Source organism: Cervus elaphus, chromosome 3 (assembly GCF_910594005.1).
Source record: "Cervus elaphus chromosome 3, mCerEla1.1, whole genome shotgun sequence".
Classification (NCBI taxonomy): Eukaryota; Metazoa; Chordata; class Mammalia; order Artiodactyla; family Cervidae; genus Cervus; species Cervus elaphus.
In genome coordinates, this window is record NC_057817.1 from 24,038,876 (window position 1) to 24,058,680 (window position 19,805).

The following is a 19,805-nucleotide window of genomic DNA, read 5'->3' on the forward strand; positions in this document are numbered from 1 at the left end:
CCTCCTGTCTCTTGTCGTGGTGCCATAAACTGAAACTTTAATTCTTTGGAAAGTACAGTGGATTCTGGCAAAAACTGTCACTTTTGCATCTTTTTCCAAGGAGACTGTTGGGGAGCCATTCTATTTATTGGTGACAACTCTGAACCAAAAAATAAACAAGGGCCCCGTCGACGTAATCACTTGCAAAGCGCTGTACACCCTTAATGAGGACTGGCTGTTGTGGCAAGTTCCAGAATTCAGTACTGTGGTAAGTCTGCGATGAAGCTGGTGGGGTAGACAGTGTATGTGGGGGGTGAGGGGAGAGTGTCACTTGAAATGATATCATTACTACTGTGAGAGGCCTCAGACTTTTAGTTAATTAAAAACAGTAGTTGATAAAATATTAACACGTGTTCACATAATAGATTTTAATTACCCTGATTGGGGAGAAAAGTATTGCAATGATGCCTGGGGTACTCATCAATTTCCAAAGATTTTAATATCAGGATTGCTTATAGCCTTCAGCATCATCAAAGGAAATGCAAAGTACTCCCTATTCAGCACTTAGAATTGCAATCAGAATTTCTCAAACGACTCTGCCCTGGAAGACAATGTGTGAAGATGTATTTCAACCAAATTGAGGCCGTCTTATTTTAAACGATAACATAAGACAAATTCCACTGTATTCCCCCTGCAACCTGACGCCCTTACTTTATTTTCATGGATTAGTTACAAATGTTTGGTGTCATGCACTTAATGTTCTGTGATCTCATAGATATTTTTAGAGGAATGCTGTAAATCGTGACAGTAAGATGATTGCCTGGCTGCTGGAGGGTTTCACCCATTTAAGAACTTCCTTTTCTCCCATCCCCACTCCACCCACCCACCCTCTTCCCTTCCTTAAAGGAAAAGAGACTAATTTTTTTTTTTTTTTTGCACAGTCAGGAATTTTAGGGAGTCAAGCGTGGCAAGTATCTCCAAAATCACTTCAGATTTTTCTGTGCTTTTCTGTTAATAGAGGCTTGAAGAAGAGATGGCTGTGTTTTGGGTTTGATCTTTGGCTTTATGGAGATTCTGAGCTGCTCACAATCTCTTGAGTGGGGAAGGAGGGAAAAAATTACAGTGGGGTTTTGGTATTTCTCAGTAAAAGGGCTGAGTCTCCTGTGGCTTTGCTGTGGATGGCGAGCGCCGCAGTGTCATCCTGGAAGAATCTATCCGTAATTGGAGAAGGCACCATGGTGCTGTAGTCTATGTTCTGGTTGTGTCCTCTGGGGGGAGAATAGTCCCTCGGTAAGCTCTTTGGAGTTCTTGGTCATTGCCAGGTGGAGCTCACCCTCTGCTGAAGACACATGCTCAGCCCCATCCACTAGGTGGGAGGCTGGGCAGAGGGTCACCAGTTCTGACTTCTGTCTCTGCTCCCATCTATACCCAAAGGGTGCAGTGGCTCTCCAATGTTGGCATGCATCAGAGGCCCCTAGAGAGCTAATTAAACCCCAGAGTTTCTAATTTAGTAGGTCTGGGGGTGTGACCAGAGAACTTGGCATTTCTTAAGAGCGTTCTGCAGCTTCTGCAGTTACTGATAGAGTGGTTACTAAGTGTAGACTCTAGAGCCAGGTGATTTGAATTCTGCCTCTGCCTCTGCCTCTGGATAGCTGTGTGACTTTGGGCAAATTTGGAAACCTCTCTCTACTTCCATCTCTTCACATGTAAAATGAGGATGGTGATCATGGAGCTTGCCTATTTCATGGGTGTCGCAAGGATGAAGGGTTGATATTCTGGGCTTCCTTGGTGGCTCAGATGGTAAAGAATATGCCTGCAATACAGGAGACCTGGGTTCAATCCCTGGGTGGGGAAGATCCCCTGGAAAAGGGAATGGCTACCCACTCCAGTATCTTGCCTGGAGAATTCCAGGAACAGAGGAGCCTGGAGGGCTACAGTTCATGGGGTTGCAAAGAGTTGGACAAGACTGAGCAACTAACACACACACATATCACACACATGCTCTTAGACCATTGCTGGACACACGAGTGCCCTGTAAAGAGTTATTAAATTTAATTTAAATCTCGGGCACTTGTTAGAAATGCTGATCCAGACACACCCTTTCCTGGGCCTTCCCTCGGGACTAACTACATTTGACTCTCTGGGGCTGGAGCCCAGGGCACAGATAGATGTCTTAAATGCTCCAGGTATTTCTGATGTGCATCTGCAGGAAGAACCCCACTGGTATGTTGGGAGAATTAAAGATGAACTTGCATCAGAGCCCATTGACGCTCCTTGCGCTGATTCAGGGTTTTGTCTTCAGACCCAGGGCCTGGGTCCTACCTTGAAGATGTTCATGCTTTTACTTTGAAACATTTTAAGAGCTCCACAGGTTCCCAAAGAGAAATATTTGCAAGTGAATCTAGGTCAGGGGAAGCCAGCCTGACAGGAAAGAGGAGAGGAGAGGACAAGATGGAACTGGGAGTGGGGAGGACTCAATGCCTGGAGCAACTTTCGAGGCCTGAGTCCTTTCTGATGCTTTACATCTGAACACTTTTTCCCCTTTCATTTTGAAACGTTATTTATTTCACAGTCAATTAAGACCATGTGTTTCTGATTTGTTAACACTCAACTCATCATCAAAATGTTTCTTGATGTTGAAATTTGTGTCGACTCTTGGATTCTTTTTTTCCTCTGTAGCCCCTGGGGAAAAGGTTGATGGAAAATTATGCTTTCAGAAATCCACATAAATCTTCCTTTTTGAATACAGATTTGCCAGTAGATAGCATTGAGACTGAGGAAGGGGTGGGCCTCTTGTTCCTAGGGTCCTTGACTTTAAAATTGATTTTTAATACCTTTTATTGGACCTGCCCCAAACCTCTTTCATGGTGAATGGTTATACTAGAAGCTCCAGAGAGGCTTGATCCAGTCTGTGCTTGTGTGACAAAATGTTAGCAGAAGGTCAATATAAAAAATTTAAGGTTTTTCATTTCCTTTCAGGCAAGTCCCCTCAGCCTTAACCATCATCTTTTAAATTTTCTTCCTTCCTCTCTCCTCCTCCCTCCCCCTCTTTCTCACTTTACCCTCACTTCCCCAGGCTTGTACATACACCCAGCGGTTTAAAGTCTTGATTTTCTAAATTTGCCTGAGGTGGTTTATGTAATTGAAAACCAAGGTGTGGTGAACAAACTCGATTGTGTGTGTGTCTGTGTAGTGTACATTTTTTCAAGGAAAGAAAAGTCAGGAAAAAATGAAGAGCAGCCACCACAATGGTTTGAAATGACAGAGGTTGGTACCATGTCAGGGGCACATTTAGGCCCCCAAACTCCTGTTTGGCTAAATGTTCAAAAACATGGCACCTCGTCCAACAACCTAAAAGTTAGGTTTGACACCTCTAAAGATTAGAATGTGTTCTTCCTGATGTGTGGAGTGTTTTCTAGACCATAAAGACATCCTGCCAATTGCTTATACTTGAAATCATCATAGTAACACATGGGCTCCAAGAAGTAACTCCTTGTTTGCTGTGCCCTGGGGGGAAAACTCCTCTGCCTTTCTTAGATGAGAGCAAAGCGCCATAAAGTCACTTCCTCTGGGACCAGAAGAAACCCACTCTCCTCTACCAGGGGACCGCGGACTGGTGTTCAATGAGGCAGACCGCCATAACGTTCTCAAGCTCCTGGATGGAAGAATCACTGGAGTATACATCACACACACACACACACACACACACACATGCCTAACACACACACACGACTCTAACATCCAGGCATTCCAAGTTGACAGCTAGACGAGGAATAAAGCCTGCTGCTCTGTGGTTTTACCTCCTTTAGGCACGTTTGATGTTGCGGCTGGAGCCGGGCCCTCCCTCAAGGCGGTCTGTGTCTAGAGGGTGATTTTGGAGCAGGTCGCCTGAAAGGAGTGAGTGAAGGTTGGGGATTTCAGTTCCGGGAAAGTGGACCGCATGGGAGAAAGGACATTTGCTTCACTTTCGGGAGGAGATGAGAAAACCCAATAACTCGTAGCAAGTGTGCTGAATTAGCAAGAGGAGCTTGACTTACAATCAAAGTTAAGCGAGAAATGGTTTTTTGAACTCTTAAACCCAGGAAATGAGCCTGCCAGTCGGCTGTGTCTGAGAGATAGCATCTTGGCGCCCTGGGAAACAGTGTTCCGACAAACATATTATTGCCCTCATGCTCATATCTACGAGAAAGTCTTTAAGATTATTAGAAAATCTTGAAAAAGCACAGATACTTACCTTCAGAAATCTTAACGCCGCTGCGATGATTTATTGCAGGTTTCTGCCAGCCCACACCAGCCATTTCTCCACAATAGTTACCATGTTGGGGACAGTCATGTCTCATGAACTATTTCATCTCTGATACAGCTCTAACTATCTCTAGCAAGAGTTGCTCATCGACAGGCTTCCTTCAACACAGTGGCTCTGCCCCCCATGCCCCAGCTCCGTCTCTTCCCTTTAGTTTGTCCTTTCAGAAGATCCATTATCCCCATAATTAAACAACCCACTGTCCCGATTAAGTCATTCTCTGTTACTTCAATTACATCCCATTGTTCATTAAATCCTGATGTTTGCTCTTCAGAAATCTTGTTTTTTTAATACTCCTAGCATTTGTGGCCAAACAGTAAAGTTAATTAACAGTTCTTAAGCTTTTTTCCCCCTTTTCTCTCTCCCATCGTGCAAATCATTTCCATTATGACTTGCAATAATACTGAAACCATTACTAACTCCATAGTTACTGTTCTGAGCTTTCTGATCACAGAGGCAAAACCATTTTTTATAATCATTTGAGGTTAAGTCATCCTAGTTGATGGCAGGCAGTGGAAAATGAAAAATTAACCTAAATGAGTGCTTTAAATGACTTTCCTCTTCATATTCTTTGTTCTCACATCCGTAGTCATGGGATTAGAAAATAATTTAGTTACCTAAGTACAAAAGTACTTAATTTTCTTCTTTATGGCTCAAATGTGACTCTATTACTTCATCATTAAGGATTCTTATTTATATTTGTACTCCTCAGAGGATGGTAACTTTTATAGGAAATCATAGTGGAGATAAAGACATTTTTTAGATTTGTCTTCTCTGGTATTGTTAAAGTCAGCATTCTGTTTGATGTTACTGTTATCTAGAGCAGGAATCAGCAAACAAGAGCCTATGGGCCAAATGTGGCCCTGCTGCTGATTGTTATAAATAAAGTTTTATTGGCGCACAGCCATGCCCGTTCAGTTACTTTGTCTGTGGTTGTTTTTCCTGCTGCAATGGCAGAATTGAGTAGTTGCAGTTGAGAGGATACAGACCTCAAAGTCTTAAGTGCTTACTGTCTGGCCTTTTACAGAAATGATGCCAGCCCTTAATCTAGAGCTTGACATAATAGAGGAAAGGAACTAAAATCCATTTTCCTGCTTACTCCCAAAAATCTTGGCCTGTTTCCTCTCCTAAGAGGGACACAGCAGTGGAAATGTTTCATCACTATCCTCAAAGCTGCAATTCATGGGTGTTTTGCCAGAAAGACCAAAAACCTGTGAAACACATTAAACCTAAAATACTGGAATCAATCATTCTGGGCTAACTCAGACAGATTCTCACTTGATTTTTGCATGAACAAGTGTTAGTAAATGCTAGCAAGTGTAGAAAAACTTGTGAGAGAAACTTACATTTGAGGAAATTCTCTCTATTAGTTTTTTTTCTTCAAAATGGAAAAGACCTTTCTTCCTCATTATTCTCTCAGGGGGTCAAATACCTTGACACAGGAAGCATTGGGCTCTCAGTCTTTGGTGGGGAAAGGAAAAGGAGGCTGGGGAGGGGTCTTCGGGCAAGCAAGAGCATCATTAGAGGGGGCAGCTGGTAGGATGTCCCCAGGCCAGTGCCAGTTTGAGATAAACCTCAGATCAAAAACTTTTCTGAGACTTGTATGTCTAATTATGGGCTCTTTCTGCTCCTGCTGAACTCCTGGAAGTGGTTTTCTTCTCTCTGATTCAGTTTAGTATAAAAAACAGATTTTCTCTTGACCTTCATTTGGTTCTGCAGTGAAATTAGAAATGTATCTTATAGGTTTTATTTAATGAAAGCAATTATTGGCCTAAGACCTTTTATAATAAAGTTGCTGGTTTGTAATAAATTCTTTTGAAATTGGTTTCTAGATATTAGAAGGTATTCCAGAAAGGATGCAGCAACATCCCTGCCATCATTAGCCAAGAATATGGCTGGTGAGGTCAAGAGGTCGATGGATCACTCTTTTCCCACCACACTATGGGGAAAATGGGGGACAACGCCACTCCACCTGCTTGAATCCTCTCGGCCCTCTGCAGCCTTATTTTTCCTACCCCCCCCCCCCCCAATACCTGAAACCGCCAAGTTGGTTACGGGCTGATGGGTAAAGCTGCTAGCGAAGCAGCGGTGTTATGTTTCAAGGCGCCTTGATGCTCAGCTCAGAAGAGGTGGGGTTTGGAGTGTGACAGTCTTGGGCGTAACTCTGAGCCCAGCCACTTTACAAACTAGCTGTGTGACCTTGGGCAAGTCACTCAACCTCTCTAAACCTGTTTCCTCGTCTTTAAACAGGTAGATTATAAACCCTAGCCTTGTACCTTTGTTAACGAGGTCAGGAAATAATATCTGTAAGATTCTAGCCATCATGCCACAGAGCGTGTGCTTGTTATTTATTTATTTTTATTTATTTATGGCCGGGCTGGGTCTTTGTTGCTGCACACAGCCTTTCTCTAGTTGCAGCAAGTGGGGGCTACTCTCCAGGGGTGGTGTGCCAGCTTCTCGTTGCCGTGGCTTCTCCTGTTGCGGAGCACGGGCTCTTGAGTGTGGGCTCAGTATCTGGTGCATGGGCTTAGTTGTTCTACGGCATGTGGGATCCTCTCAGACCAGGGATCGAACCTGTGTCCCATGCATTGGCAGGCAGGTTCTTAACCACTGGACCACTAGGGAAGTCCTCATTATGTGTTGAAGCAGAAACTGCCCCCTCGCCATTCTTTTTGGTCGGTCATTTATTGATGATGGGTGATACAGGGAAGTTGATTAGCTGCATCCATTGTCATTAAACGTTTATGTTACTATTGAAAATGTTACCTATAACCCTATACATGGGCTTTTACAACCAGTAGCATGCAATATCTCACTGGACAGATGTGAACAGGAGAGCCCAGTGACACTCCTGCATAGCTAACTAGGGGTGCAGTCCTGCACACCCCAAGGGGCTGGACTGTGACCTGCAGTGAAGGATGGGATCCTTCCAGTCTGGTCCTTTCTCTGGGTTTGGTACCTGTGCCTTCCAAATCGCCTTGCCCTTCTAAGACCCCTTCTTGATAATAGCTAAGCCATTGTTTCTGAATCCATAGTTCCTTGAGACCCAAGATACCTGTGGTTTAAGCCACAGGGGAATTTCTCTCTCAACCACGTGAAGTTCTGGGGTGGGCAGGCCAGCTCTAATGGGTGCCTCTGCTGGGACGTCCTCGCAGACCCCAGCTCCTTCCTTGTTATCCTGAGGTCACCTCAGGACCTCAGGTGTTTGCTCCCCGCCAGCCTCCTTCCACAGTCCAACCAGCAGGACATATGCTGAGCCACAGAATAGTTGACAGATGGTCACCAGCTGTCTTTTGAGGAAGTTTCCCAATGCGCTGCCACATAATGCATCTGCTGAATCTCACTGACCTGAACTGAATCACATGGCCATACACAGCTGCAACAGGGGCTGGGAAAGGTCATCTTTATTCTGGGGGAACATGGGGCTCCTAAAAGTGCCTGCCAGTGGGGCCCGAGCCACAGGCTGCTCCACAGATTGAGTGGGTTCCACGGGGTCCCATGCCAGCCAAGGTAAGGAGATTGAGTCTCCTCTTCTGTGTCCAACCTGTCTGCTCAGACAGCGTTTATTAAGAACCCCAGGCAGGTTGGGCCTTCCCTTCAGAGGTTTATCACCTCACTGGCCCTTTGGCTCTGCAGTTAAGAGTGTGAACATGGCCTAGTTATGACCCTCAACAGCTCTGCGATCTTGGACACATTTCTGAACCTCTCTGTCTCAGTTTCTTCATCCATTAAATGATGCTAATAATAGTGGCCACTATAGGCAGCAGTTGTAAGGATTAAATGAGTTAGCAAAGCATACCTGACACATGGTGAGTGTTCAGTATGTGCTGGCTATTATTGTTAGAAACCTAAACCAGTATTCTCTTCTTCAGACTTTGTTTCTATAAATAGTACAGGGCTTCTCCCTCACGCGGCAGATGGTGGTTTTGGAAAGGCAAGCATGGTTCTTCAAGCCTCTACCCTTCATTCACCCCCAGAGGAAGTGAGATTCTTTATCTAGACTTCTTGACCTACTAGCCTGAGCAAAAGATTGAAGTTTGCTGCACATCAGTCTAATTAGGGTTGAAGCCAAGAGTCTCCATAGTCTAGAGGCTTCCTTCTCTACCACTGCACATGTAGTACCTTTCCAGACCCGATTCAAATGCCTCTTTCTCCATGCAGCCTTCTTGATTTCTCCCCCTTTGAAAACCCTCCTCCAAGGTAGAGACAATATCTCTCTGAACCTCTAAAGCACTCCATTGATGACTACTATTTTCTATTGGTATTATAATTCATTGTGTATATCCCACAGCTGTATCAGTCTTCAAATACTTCCCAGGCAGGATCAGTACCAGCTTCCATTTGTTATCATTTGCAACGTCCTGCACACAGTATGTTCCAGGTAGATGGGCGTCAATGAACGACTTTATAACCTCAGCATCGACAAATTAAGCTTTGTCAGGTTGGGTGCAGACAGATGTAAGTAACAGAAAATATGACGAATGGTGTGTGATATCCTAAAAGCATGGAGTTGCATCTCAGAGCAGGAAATCTGGAGGTAAGCAGCCACAAGGCAGGTCCATGTACTCAGCAGCGTCAGGGCTCTGGGTCACTATCTCCGTGTTCCTCTTGGCTCTTCCTCTTAGTCACTAAATAGCTGCCACAGCTCTAAGCACTGCTCTCCACTTTTGCAGAAACCTTTTCCGTTAATGTCTCATTGGCCCAACTGGGTTACATGACCAGTCCCTGGTGAATGAGGAGGAGAGTCACCACCAATCATGTTTCTTAGCCTAGATCGGACCTGGCTTTTGTCTAGCAAAGAAGGAAGAAAGTGGCTGCTGACTGAATAACCCACCACATCTATTGCCCCAGCTTTGTTGACACTTTCGTAGCCAGAGTAATTCCCCTTAACAGAGGGACAGATTTCTGGAGAAGAGACCAGGTGCATTTTAGAGCACTTTAGCCTTTTGTGCATCTTGAAAATTAATTACCACCCCATAGATTTGAACGGTGCTTGTTTTTCAAAACATTTTCATATTTTGAAAGGCAGGCTCAGCAAATGTTTAAGAACACGGATCTCGAGTGCCCACTTCTACCTTTTCCTTGCCAGGTGATCTTTTACAACATACTTAACCTCTCTATACCTCAGTTTCTCATCTGTAAAATGGGATAATAATAGAATCTATGTCCTAGGGTTGTTGCTGAGATGAATTTATATACACTAATACACATCATATTGACCATGGTGCTTGGCACACAGGAAGTACTCCTTAATTTTCTATTATTACGTGTCTTGATTTAGTGATCCTGTCACTTCTTGGAGATGCAGCAATGAGAATTTTGAAACTCAGGAAAGCTGGAGGACTTGCCCATGCTCCCGCAGCTAGGGAGCAGGAGAAGGGGATGATCCAGGTGGCCTGGTACCAGTGCCAAGGCCTCTCAGCCCTCCTGTCCTCTCTGCTTGAGTTCTCTGAACACATACTGAGAGTGGAAGAGTCATATCTGGTGGCTGAATATTGTTTCAAAAGTGATGCTTTGGCTCTCAAGTATATTGTGGATCATCTGAGAATGAGGACTATGTCTTAAGGCAGCTGTTCCCATCCTTTTTGGCACCCGGGACCTGTTTCATGGAAGGCTGTTTTTCCACTGACCAGGAACAGGGTGGGACAGAGGATGATTTTGGGATGATTCAAGCACATCACATTTATTGTGCACTTTAATTGCTAGAATCTAATGCTGCCACTGATCTGACAGGAGGCGGAGCTCAGGCAGTAATGTGAGCGATGGGGAGTGGCTGTAAATACAGATAAAGCTTCACTAGCTTGCCCTCAGCTCACCTCCTGCTGTTCGGCCCGGTTCCTAACAGGCAACAGCCAGTACTGGCCCATGACCCTGAGGTTGGGAACCCCGTCTTAAGATCTCTCCTAGCCCTGGCCCCTAACACTGTGCCTCTATGAAGGACTCTGGTGAAGTGGGTTTTGAAGGGGAGGTTCCATGGGGAGTCTTTCATGATGAGAAGCAGAGGCCCAGCATGAGCTTTCCAAGCCGGGGGATCGGATTATGAGGAAGGGCCTGCTCTGAGGTCCCCCAGCTACACTTGCACTTTCAGAAACTGCTGTTGGAGCTCTAAGCGTTAGCGGCATAAAAAATGAACACAAATCAATTTGTCTCTGAATTTACTCTCTGAATTCCCCATGGACTCTATAAAATGCCATTTTACCCTTTTCCACCCATCTGACTGTGGAGGCAGTGGTGGATTTACATTATTTTACATCCAGTTACGGGTTTATTTTTTTCCCTTTTGGTTATGTTTTTAAGAAGAACGTTTATTGCCTATAAAGAGGTGTTTTTGTTGAAGACAATAGTGCCCTTTAGGTAGTCATAGGATGTTATTTCACAAATACCTATGAAACTTTTAAACAAGCTGGGATCGCTGGAGCGCTGCTTAAAATGGGCTTTTCATTCGCCTTTACCTTTGGAGGTTCCATGACAGGTTTCACCACCATGGCTGCTACTGGGAAGGAGACCAGCTGGAGAAACACAGGGAGACGTGGGCAAGGCCACCCCGACCGACTGTACAGGGCAAGGCTGCCGTTTGCCCCCCCAGCCCCTCCGGGAACCCCGAGTGTGCGGGAAACGCAGCTTAGGTCTTTGGTCATGGCCCGACCTAAGACAGATTCCTGGTGGTTCAGAGGGCTCCTGGGCTATAGGCGGGATGGGGAGGAGAAGGAGGGAGGGTGCTTGGGTGGGAGGGACTGAAGCTGAGGGGTTCAAGGTGCACCTCAGACTCACCACTCACAAGCCGTCTCCCTAGAGGCAGAGGCCTCTGTTTCCTCACTCAGAAAGTGGGGGTAATAATAATAATATTACAGCACCCTTCACTGGGAGGATTAGAAGAAGCAAGTCTGGAAGTGCGTTTGGCAGGGTGCCAGGGTGAAAGTGTTATTCGCTCAGTCATGTCTGACTCTTTGTGAGCCCATGGACTGTAGCCCGCCAGGCTCCTCTGTCCATGAAATTCTCCAGGCAAGAATACTGGGGTGGGTTGTCATTCCCTTCTCCAGGGGATCTTCCCCACCCAGGGATTGAACCTGGGTCTTCAGCACTGCAGGCATTTTCTTTACCATCTGAGCCACCAGGGAAGCCCAGGAAATGTCACTAAGAAGGGAGGTGAGAAAAGGACTGGGCTTCCTTCTTGCCCTTCCCGCTGCTTCTCACCCGCTCAGCGGGTCGGGGGTCAGGGTTCTGCATCCCTGCCTGGTGGGCGGCTGACCCAGGACAGGAATATGCACTGAGAATGGTCAAGGGGGCCACTCTCTGGCTCAGGAAAAGGGAGCTCTCACAGGCCAGACCGAGACCGCAGCTTCACCTCAGACTCCAGCACCAAGTACTCAGAGTTTCAGTCTCTTGGTGAGGACCCGACCAAGATTTACTCTTGCACAACTGTGAGCAGGACTGTAGGGGCAGGCTGTAAAGGCAGCAAACACGCCTCTGAGCAGCCCCCGCCCATCCACCCAGAGCTTCGGAGCTTCCCCCCCCACTCCCTTTGTCCGGGATCTTTAAGTCCTACCTCCCGAGTCATTCGCCGTTCTAAGTGTGATGTGATTAATTTGGTTCATCATCTTGGGAACCCTGGGAGGCAGTTATTGTTGTTGTTCCCACTTCACAGGTGAGAATCTGAGATGCAGAGAGGTTACCCAGCTAGTTAGTGGTGAACTGGGCTTGAACCCGGAGTCTGACCCAGAGCGGGTGTTCTGCCCTGTTCTCCTTCTGGGCAGCTTGCTCTTGACTCTGGTAGAGACCCTGGCAGTGGCGACAGGGTCCCAGCTGCTCAAGGCTGGCTGAGTCTCTGTTTCCCTGTGAAGGCATGCTAATACTAACAATAATCATAGTGATGACTTACATGAAATAACAATCTGCCTGTTACGTTTACTATTATCATCATCATTGAGCCTTTCCCAGCAGCCCAGCTAATGCCAAGCATTTGACATGTATTATCTTTTTAAAAAGAATATTTATTTGGCTGCACTGGGTCTTAGTTGTGGCATGTGGGATCTAGTTCCCTGACCAGGAATTGAACCCTGGCCCCCTGCCTTGGGAGTGTGGAGTTTTAGCCAATGAACCACCAGGGAAGTCCCGAGTTACTTTATTTAATCTCGATAACAACACTAGGGGGCGAGGACTATACTTATATACTGCTCTTCCCTGGTAGCTTAGATGGTAAAGAATCCACCTACAATACAGGAGACTCCAGTTCGATCCCTGGGTTGGGAAGATCCCCTGGAGAAGGGAATGGCAACTCACTCCAGTATTCTTGCCTGGAGAACCCCATGGACAGAGGAGCCTGGTGGACTATAGTCCATGGGGTCGCAAAGACTTTCACTTCACTTCACTATTCTTACACCCATTTTAAAGTTGAATTAACCCTAAGGCTCCCCATTTACCACATTATTTGTGTTTTCATTTTTTAAACATTTCCAGCAGCTAATCATTTACATGCCCTCACTGTAGCCAGGCTCAAAAACTCGAAATAACTGCACATTGGCCACCACACCCAGGTCCTCTGGCTCCATGATTAACAGGGAGCCTTAGAATCTGAACTGTATGTTGTGCTAATTACAAAACACTCAGCACTTGCCTGAATCAGCTCCACTGAGAATCCTGAGTATGTAACTTTGTTGTTTTAGATCGGTTTATTCCTAGGCAAAGTAAACCTGAAATTGCTTTTAAATTCCTTTTGAAATATTCCCTAGTTCTGTGTTTTCACACATTCACCAAAGCCTTACTTCTCCCATTAGGCTGATTCTGAGGTTTTGCTGCACGGGGAGAATGTTAACTGACAAAAACCATAAGTAATGGTGCTGAACTGTAAAGTAATTAATGCAGGAATAATGGCACAGAGTGGGGATCTCGGTGTTTTAATGAGAGCTCAGGAAACTGCCTGGCTGAAGCTGGTTGAAAGTGGAGCGGGAGAGGAACGTAATCATAATCACTGCTGCTTATTAAAAAGTGACCTCTTTGGCGTGATCAATATGGAGACCTCAAAACCTTTCCTGTCACCTGGAACTTTGCTTCTAAGACTCTGTGGGCCTTTTAATAAAAAAGATAGTCCCCAGTCTACCCTCATCTACTGTGAAACTTTTCCAATATTTTTTTTTCTTTTTTAAGGGTGAAATTAGAAATCACCATTTTTAGAATATTTATGTGTGTATGTATGTATATATTTTACCCTCAAATATACTTATTCAGTGTTTGCTCTATAATGAGAGTTTTAACTTTCTGTTTTCCTTTCCATTATCCCTGAAAAGAATGGATTATGGAAAAAAGATTAAAGTAGGTATAACGCGATACGGTGTTTGCTAATGTGCTATCAGAAGTATTAGTAGGACTTGCCAAGGTTTGTGTCTTTTATGAATGCCTTTCAGATTGCAATTATCTAATAGACTTGGAAACCTGTTTGTATTCTTGCAGGCATTAACTGTCACCTTTGAAAAAATCCCAGAAAATGAGAGTGCAGATGTCTGTCGGAACATATCAGTCAATGTTCTGGATTGCGATACCATAGGTCAAGCCAAAGAAAAGATTTTCCAAGCATTCCTAAGCAAAAATGGCTCTCCTTATGGACTTCAACTGAATGAAATAGGACTTGGTAAGGCAATACTATTTTGTCCCAATTCCCTGATGAGGATCCCTCCCACCATCCCTCCCTCCCACCAGGCCCCCAGCATGTAGCTGTGACTCTGTTTGCTGAAGCTTACTAGCCTGGAATGTTCCCAGAGGGCATGTCTAGGGACCCAGAGATTGCATTGTTCTCTCACAAGTATCATCCTACAAAACCAGGATCCTTCAAAGAAGCTGTTCTTTTTTCAAAAAAAAAATTATGTTTGTAAATCAGATTCATGAGATTGCTAACCCTGAGACCCAGTGAATTCACCTTGCATCAAGAAGTACAAAAAGGTGTCAACCTCAGGCCTTCTGTATGTGTTGCGTTTCACGTTGGCATTTGATTTGTTTGTTGTGATACGGAATATGTCATTAGTGGGTGGCTCAGACTCTGGGTGTGAACCCCAGCAGGCTAGAAAGGTCATCTTCCTCTCTGCTAATCGCATCCTGCATTAAGTATAGACTCCATCCTCCCCCACCACGAAGCAGCATCTGCTCGGAATTCATTTTCGGGCTCTATTGGTATACTGCAAAGGCGAGCATATGCGTGAGCGAGCTAACAGGGCTCCACTTCACTCAAATGTTCATCAACATTTTAAAGTTGAGCTCCACGCAGCCCTCCCAGGAGACTGTCGTGGGATTTTACAGCAGATAATGGGATAGGGAAAAAAAAAGTCAAATCGGTGACAGACAGCATAACAAGGTTCATCTCTCCTGCACATGCAGTTGTAGCCTAGACTAAGCAGGCAATTAAATTCATCCCACCTGGCCCTCCAAGGCAGACCCCCTGCTAAAAGGCCATTGAGAGAAACCTGGGGGCAGGGTCTGGCCCCATGAGTGAAACCATGCAAATGTATAGCAGTTCCAAGGCCTGGCTTCAAGGGAAACGAGGCCACTAAAGCACTCTCATCCACCTGTCTTCTGCTTCCTTCTGTTGGCTGGACTGTGGGCACTTCAAGACCGTGTGAGCTCATTTGGTTGGAGGTGGGGTCAAAGGGCAGCCCCAGTCAGGCAACCATGACATAACCCTGGACCATCAGCTTCCTGGACCTGCGCCTGCGTCTCCAAGTGTCACTCTGACTGCAAAGGCCCTTGGAGCCAAGGCCCATGGGGAAATGGCCCCGTGACCTCAGTCCTGCTGCTGCCAAGTCCATAGTACCATCCTCACACCATCTAGGGTTTCTGCCCATCAGGTGTTCCTGGCCTCTGGTGTGGGGGGTGGGACAGGGAGCAGGACAAGCCCCCTAGAAACTTCCCATTATAGTCTGATGGCAAATGGCTTCTGCATGTCTGCTGATCTTCCAAACTAGCTCCTTGGCTAGCCTCAGAAAACTAAGACATAGCCTTAGATACCAGCCATAAATTGTATTAAAATCCGATATGAGAAGCAGCTATGTGGAGACCTCTCATAGCAGAGACTCACACAGGCCGATGCCCAGAGGGGCAGGAGGCATCATAAATAAGGGGTGTCGGCCTACCTGGGATAATGGGAACTGGTGGGACCCAACTTAATTGGTGAAAGCCACCAGCTAGGTAAGGGGGCAGTGTGATCAGTGTTACCAGATGATCCAGTTTTTTTTTCAAAAGAGAAATCACAAGTCCTAATTTTTATGTGCAATCTTCTAATCTTTAAATGTTGGTTCTGAATTGATATTAGAATATAATAAAACATGGTGCAGGTTCACAAAATGAAAAAAAAACCACATCCGTGGGCCACACTCTAACCCTAAGGCACAAGCTGGTGACCTCTTAAAGGAGCTGAAGCCCTGATGCTGGGGTGCCAGCCAACCAGCACACCCCACACGGGGATGGACAGGTCGTTCCCAGAGCACCTGCTTGTGAACACACAGGTAGTAGGCATGCAGGTTTGCTTTTGGAATTTTCTGAAGAGTTTAATATCTTGGAGGATGCATTATTTTGTCTTCCTTTGGCTTTATTTCCAGGGTTAGCCTCAGAGTAAAAGCTTCAGGAAAAAAATGTGATCTTACCTATCAGAGCCCTAAACATAAAAGTAAACCAGAAGAGAACGCAGGCTACTGGCCTGGCTGATAACATCTCCAAGCCTTCAAAGCCACTTTATTTTAGCCTTATTGTTTAGCCGCTAAGTCGTGTCTGATTCTTTGCCATCCCACGGACTGTAGCCTGCCAGGCTTCTCTGTCCATGGGATTCTCCAGGCAATAATATTGGAGTGGGTTGCCATTTTCTTCTCCAGGGGATCTTCCCAAACCCTGTCTTACTTACAGCAGACAGGGATCAAACCTGTGTCTCCTGTAAGTAGTAACTGCAAAAGTGACACATTAGTATGTTACATTTCTGTGTCATTTTAAAAGAAAGCAAAATGCTCTTTTTTTAAAAAATTTTTTTCCAGAGCTTCAAGTGGGCACACGACACAAAGAACTTCTGGATATTGACAGCTCCTCTGTGATTCTTGAAGACGGGATCACCAAGCTCAATACCATTGGCCACTACGAGGTAAGAACAAGGTTATCCCCAGCCCGAACTGGGGCTTAGATCATGTCCAGGACCATGCAAATTGTTTGAAAATTACAAGATCCCCACCAGTTTTCTGGAATCATTTGAAGATTGCTTGTTTCAGGGGCAGGAATTTTCCTTACTTGTTCATGGTCTGGGATCTCCTTTCCCGAGCTGCGATTTTCACAGGATCCAGTCACTTTCTATCCTGTGGTTTAGGTCGGAAACTTCACCTTTACCAGATCCTCTGGACTGTTCAGTGGAAGAGGCGTTGTTGAGCCTGACACTGGACAAAGCTATGTGAGTTCTAAGTCACACCACTGTTCATTACTGACCTGGTGACCTCTGTGTAGGGTCCTTTGTTTCTGAAGAAGTTTTACATTTCCTGTTTGTTTGAATATTCAGTGATACCTCCTTGGCCTCTGACCCACTTGCTGGGTGAGTGTTGAGGTGGGTGAGGGGAACATCTGACCCAGCAGAGAGCTGAGTGCTAGAGAAGCGTGCTCAGAACCAAAGAGGGGAGGCAGGGGAGGTTCCTGGACACCACGGGATCCCGGGAGTCATTCAGTAAATTACCCGAATCTTTGTTGAATATCCACTCTGTGCTAAGAGCTGGGACGGCATGCGAGTGGAACAAAGTCTAGGTCCCTGGCCTCAGACAGCCTACAGCCCTGGGACCAGGGTGGGGGTGGAAAGGAAAGAGGAGGCAAGTTGTGAGGCAGCATCTTACAGTTTAATAGTGCTATGACTCAGAGCATCCAGGAAGGCTTCCTGGAGGAAGCAGTGACTCATCTGAGACCTGAAGAGTGAGAACTTAACCAGGCCAACATTCCCAACAGGGAAGGGGAGCGTGCTTGCTCTTCTGCAGAAAGACTTTTAGACTAGCTAGAACTGGAGAGGGGCACAGGTGGCAGTGAGAGCCAATAACAGCCAATGTTTATGGAACGCCTATCCTGTGCCAGTTGCTGGTCTCAGCCTTTCCCTTTATTTCTGCAAATTCTATCCACAGCAGTCCTATGAGGTAGGGACTGTTATTAACCCACTTTATAGATGAGTACACGGAGGCTCAGGGAAGTGTGAGCTAGTCAATAGCTAGTCAGTGGCAGAGAGAAGTTGGGACCGAAATCTTTGGGCTCTAGGGCCCATAGCTTAACCAGCACAGGATGGCTTCTCACAGTAGAAAGGCAGAGAAGTGGGAGGGAGGGGAGCGGGGAAGTGCAGACCGTGCAGGCCTGGCAGCTTCGTCCAGTCTGGGTGTTATGCCCAGCACAGTGGGACACCATGGGAGGATCTTAAGCAGGAGAAATTTGTGTCTCAGGAAATGACTGTGGCTGTGTGTGGAGCATGGATGTAGGGGGTGCCAATGGGGAAACGGGGAGGCTCTTTAAAGGATTTCGGGTGAGGAATGATGTTGACCAGGAATGACACTGTGGCTCTGGAAAATGAGGCAAGCAGATGAATTCAGAGATGGGCGGAAGGTACAAGCCGTGAGCTGTGTGGGTGGGGGAGGTACTGGGGGGAGGGTGGTCAGGAAGGCATGGGGATGGCTGGGTAGATGCGCAGATGCCCTTGCAGAGCTGGAGAAGCAGGGGAGCAGCTTCCCAGGCCCTTGGAGAGTAGCGCCCCGTCTTTCAGGGCTGAAATCCCATGGAGACGTGTCTGCACCAAGAAGGCCTTTGGGGCAGGCACTCCCCTCACCCAGACAGAATCTGAGACCAATCCTTGCCAGGGTTTCCTGGACAACCGCCGGGAGCAGAGGACCCTCTCAGCCTTGGGCTCTTTGGCTGAGCGGGTCTCAGAGCCGGGTGAGAAATTGTTGCTTTGGGTAATCCCTGGGTGGGTGTTGCCCCTGCAGCTTTTGCTGGAGGGCGCCCCGCAGAGAATGTGCCCGGCTAACAGTTTGTCCCTGTCCTCACCCTTCTGCATCTTAGACTTTCCAACCTTGGTATCATCTTGCCAAGAGCTGCGGCGCCTGTAGGGTTTTTAAAAATTCTATAAAGTTCAAGGAACTTTCTGGAAGTACCTCTGCCTATCGGTGGGCCACGTTTGGAGAAGCGCTGCTCCAGAGGAAATCTAAGGGCTGGGAAAATTAGAATCAGGCTCATTCCGCCTTCAGTCTGCATTTGAGAGCTGCACCCCCCTGCTGTCTCCTCCTCCTGTTTCTGGGTGGTGGGCTTATCTGGGCAAGTTTGGCAGAAACACAGCCCCCAACGCCCTCCTTTGGTGTCTTGAGCCACGTGCTGGCCTTGCTCAGCTGTGCAGAGAGGGCCGGCCCGCCCTGGTCAGGCTTCTCGGTGCCCCCTGGCCACCATGTGGCAGGCAGTGGGCCCCAAAGGAGTGGGGGTGTGGCCGCTCACTGGCACGAAGAGGGCAAGGCAGGACGAGACACTCCAGCCGGGAAAGGGGAGATCCACGCCCGCTGTCTGCAAGGTGAGGGGAGGACTGTCAGGAGAGAGGGGACATCAGTCTTCACTGCAGACACAGCCGTGCTAGACCCCGATCTGCTTAAGGATGATAATGAAATTAATCTGGCCTGTAGTCACTTCCCGTCCCAATGATTTATTGGCCTCATACCCTAGCGTTGCCACATGGTGGTAATAAATGACAAGACTAGGACAGAAGGGCTTAAAGGATTCTCCTTACGTTTAAAGAGCTAAGCCGTAAGGCAAATAAACGCAGAGAGCTTGAAGGAAACTGGGGAGGTCAACGGCCGCATGCTCTCTGTGCCTGGACCATCCCATATGCTCTGGTTTTCAGAGACTATCATATATCCAGCCTCCTAAATCTACACCCGCTTCACAGCACAGTCAAAATCTGGAATCATTTGACAGGGCTGAGCTGAAGCTTGCTTTTGCCCTTTCATTAAAGAAAAATTTTCTCCTAGAACACTTACATTTCCCTCCAAAGAGACAGGGCGCTAATTATCACTCTTATTCATTTACTAAAGCGCTCTCATTTGAGTCACTGTAAGTGCTTGAAAGCGAAAAACTATATTTCATTTAAAAATAGGATCTCACTCGGAGTCTTAAGTGATTCAGACTCACCTCCCTCCAATTAGCCCAAATTAGTGAGGTTTTCGAGTTAATCTGTAGCGAAGGCCAGTTCCTCCTCCTATCTAAACAAAGTCCCTGCTGCTGGAGTGTGCGCCTCTCTTGCCTCGTTCTGTCCTCAGGGCAAATAGAGTGTAGCTGGTCTCCTCCGAATGATTTACTGTCCGTGTACTTGAAGAACCAGTTTCTCGAAGGGACATGACGGTGCAGCGAGAACATAGCATCTCATGGGTCCGATGCCGCCTCCGGAGCCCCAAAATACCAGCAGTGCCCCCTCACCAGCAGGATGGCATCCTTGCCCACCCTGGATGTCGGGTCGCTTTGCACAACTGTGGCAGCCAGTGCCCAGCACTGCTGGAGG

At 46.6% G+C, this 19,805-nt stretch overlaps 1 protein-coding gene across 1 annotated transcript in view; it reads left to right on the plus strand.

Moving 5' to 3' along the window:
* The window catches only part of PLXNC1 (plexin C1), a 152,226-nt gene that overhangs the window by 112,110 nt on the left and 20,311 nt on the right, over positions 1-19,805 (plus strand). Inside the window, exons 21-23 of the mRNA XM_043881327.1 lie at positions 101-247; positions 13,730-13,907; positions 16,291-16,394. Of these exons, the coding sequence (XP_043737262.1) occupies positions 101-247; positions 13,730-13,907; positions 16,291-16,394 (429 nt within the window). The remainder of the gene's footprint in view (positions 1-100; positions 248-13,729; positions 13,908-16,290; positions 16,395-19,805) is intronic.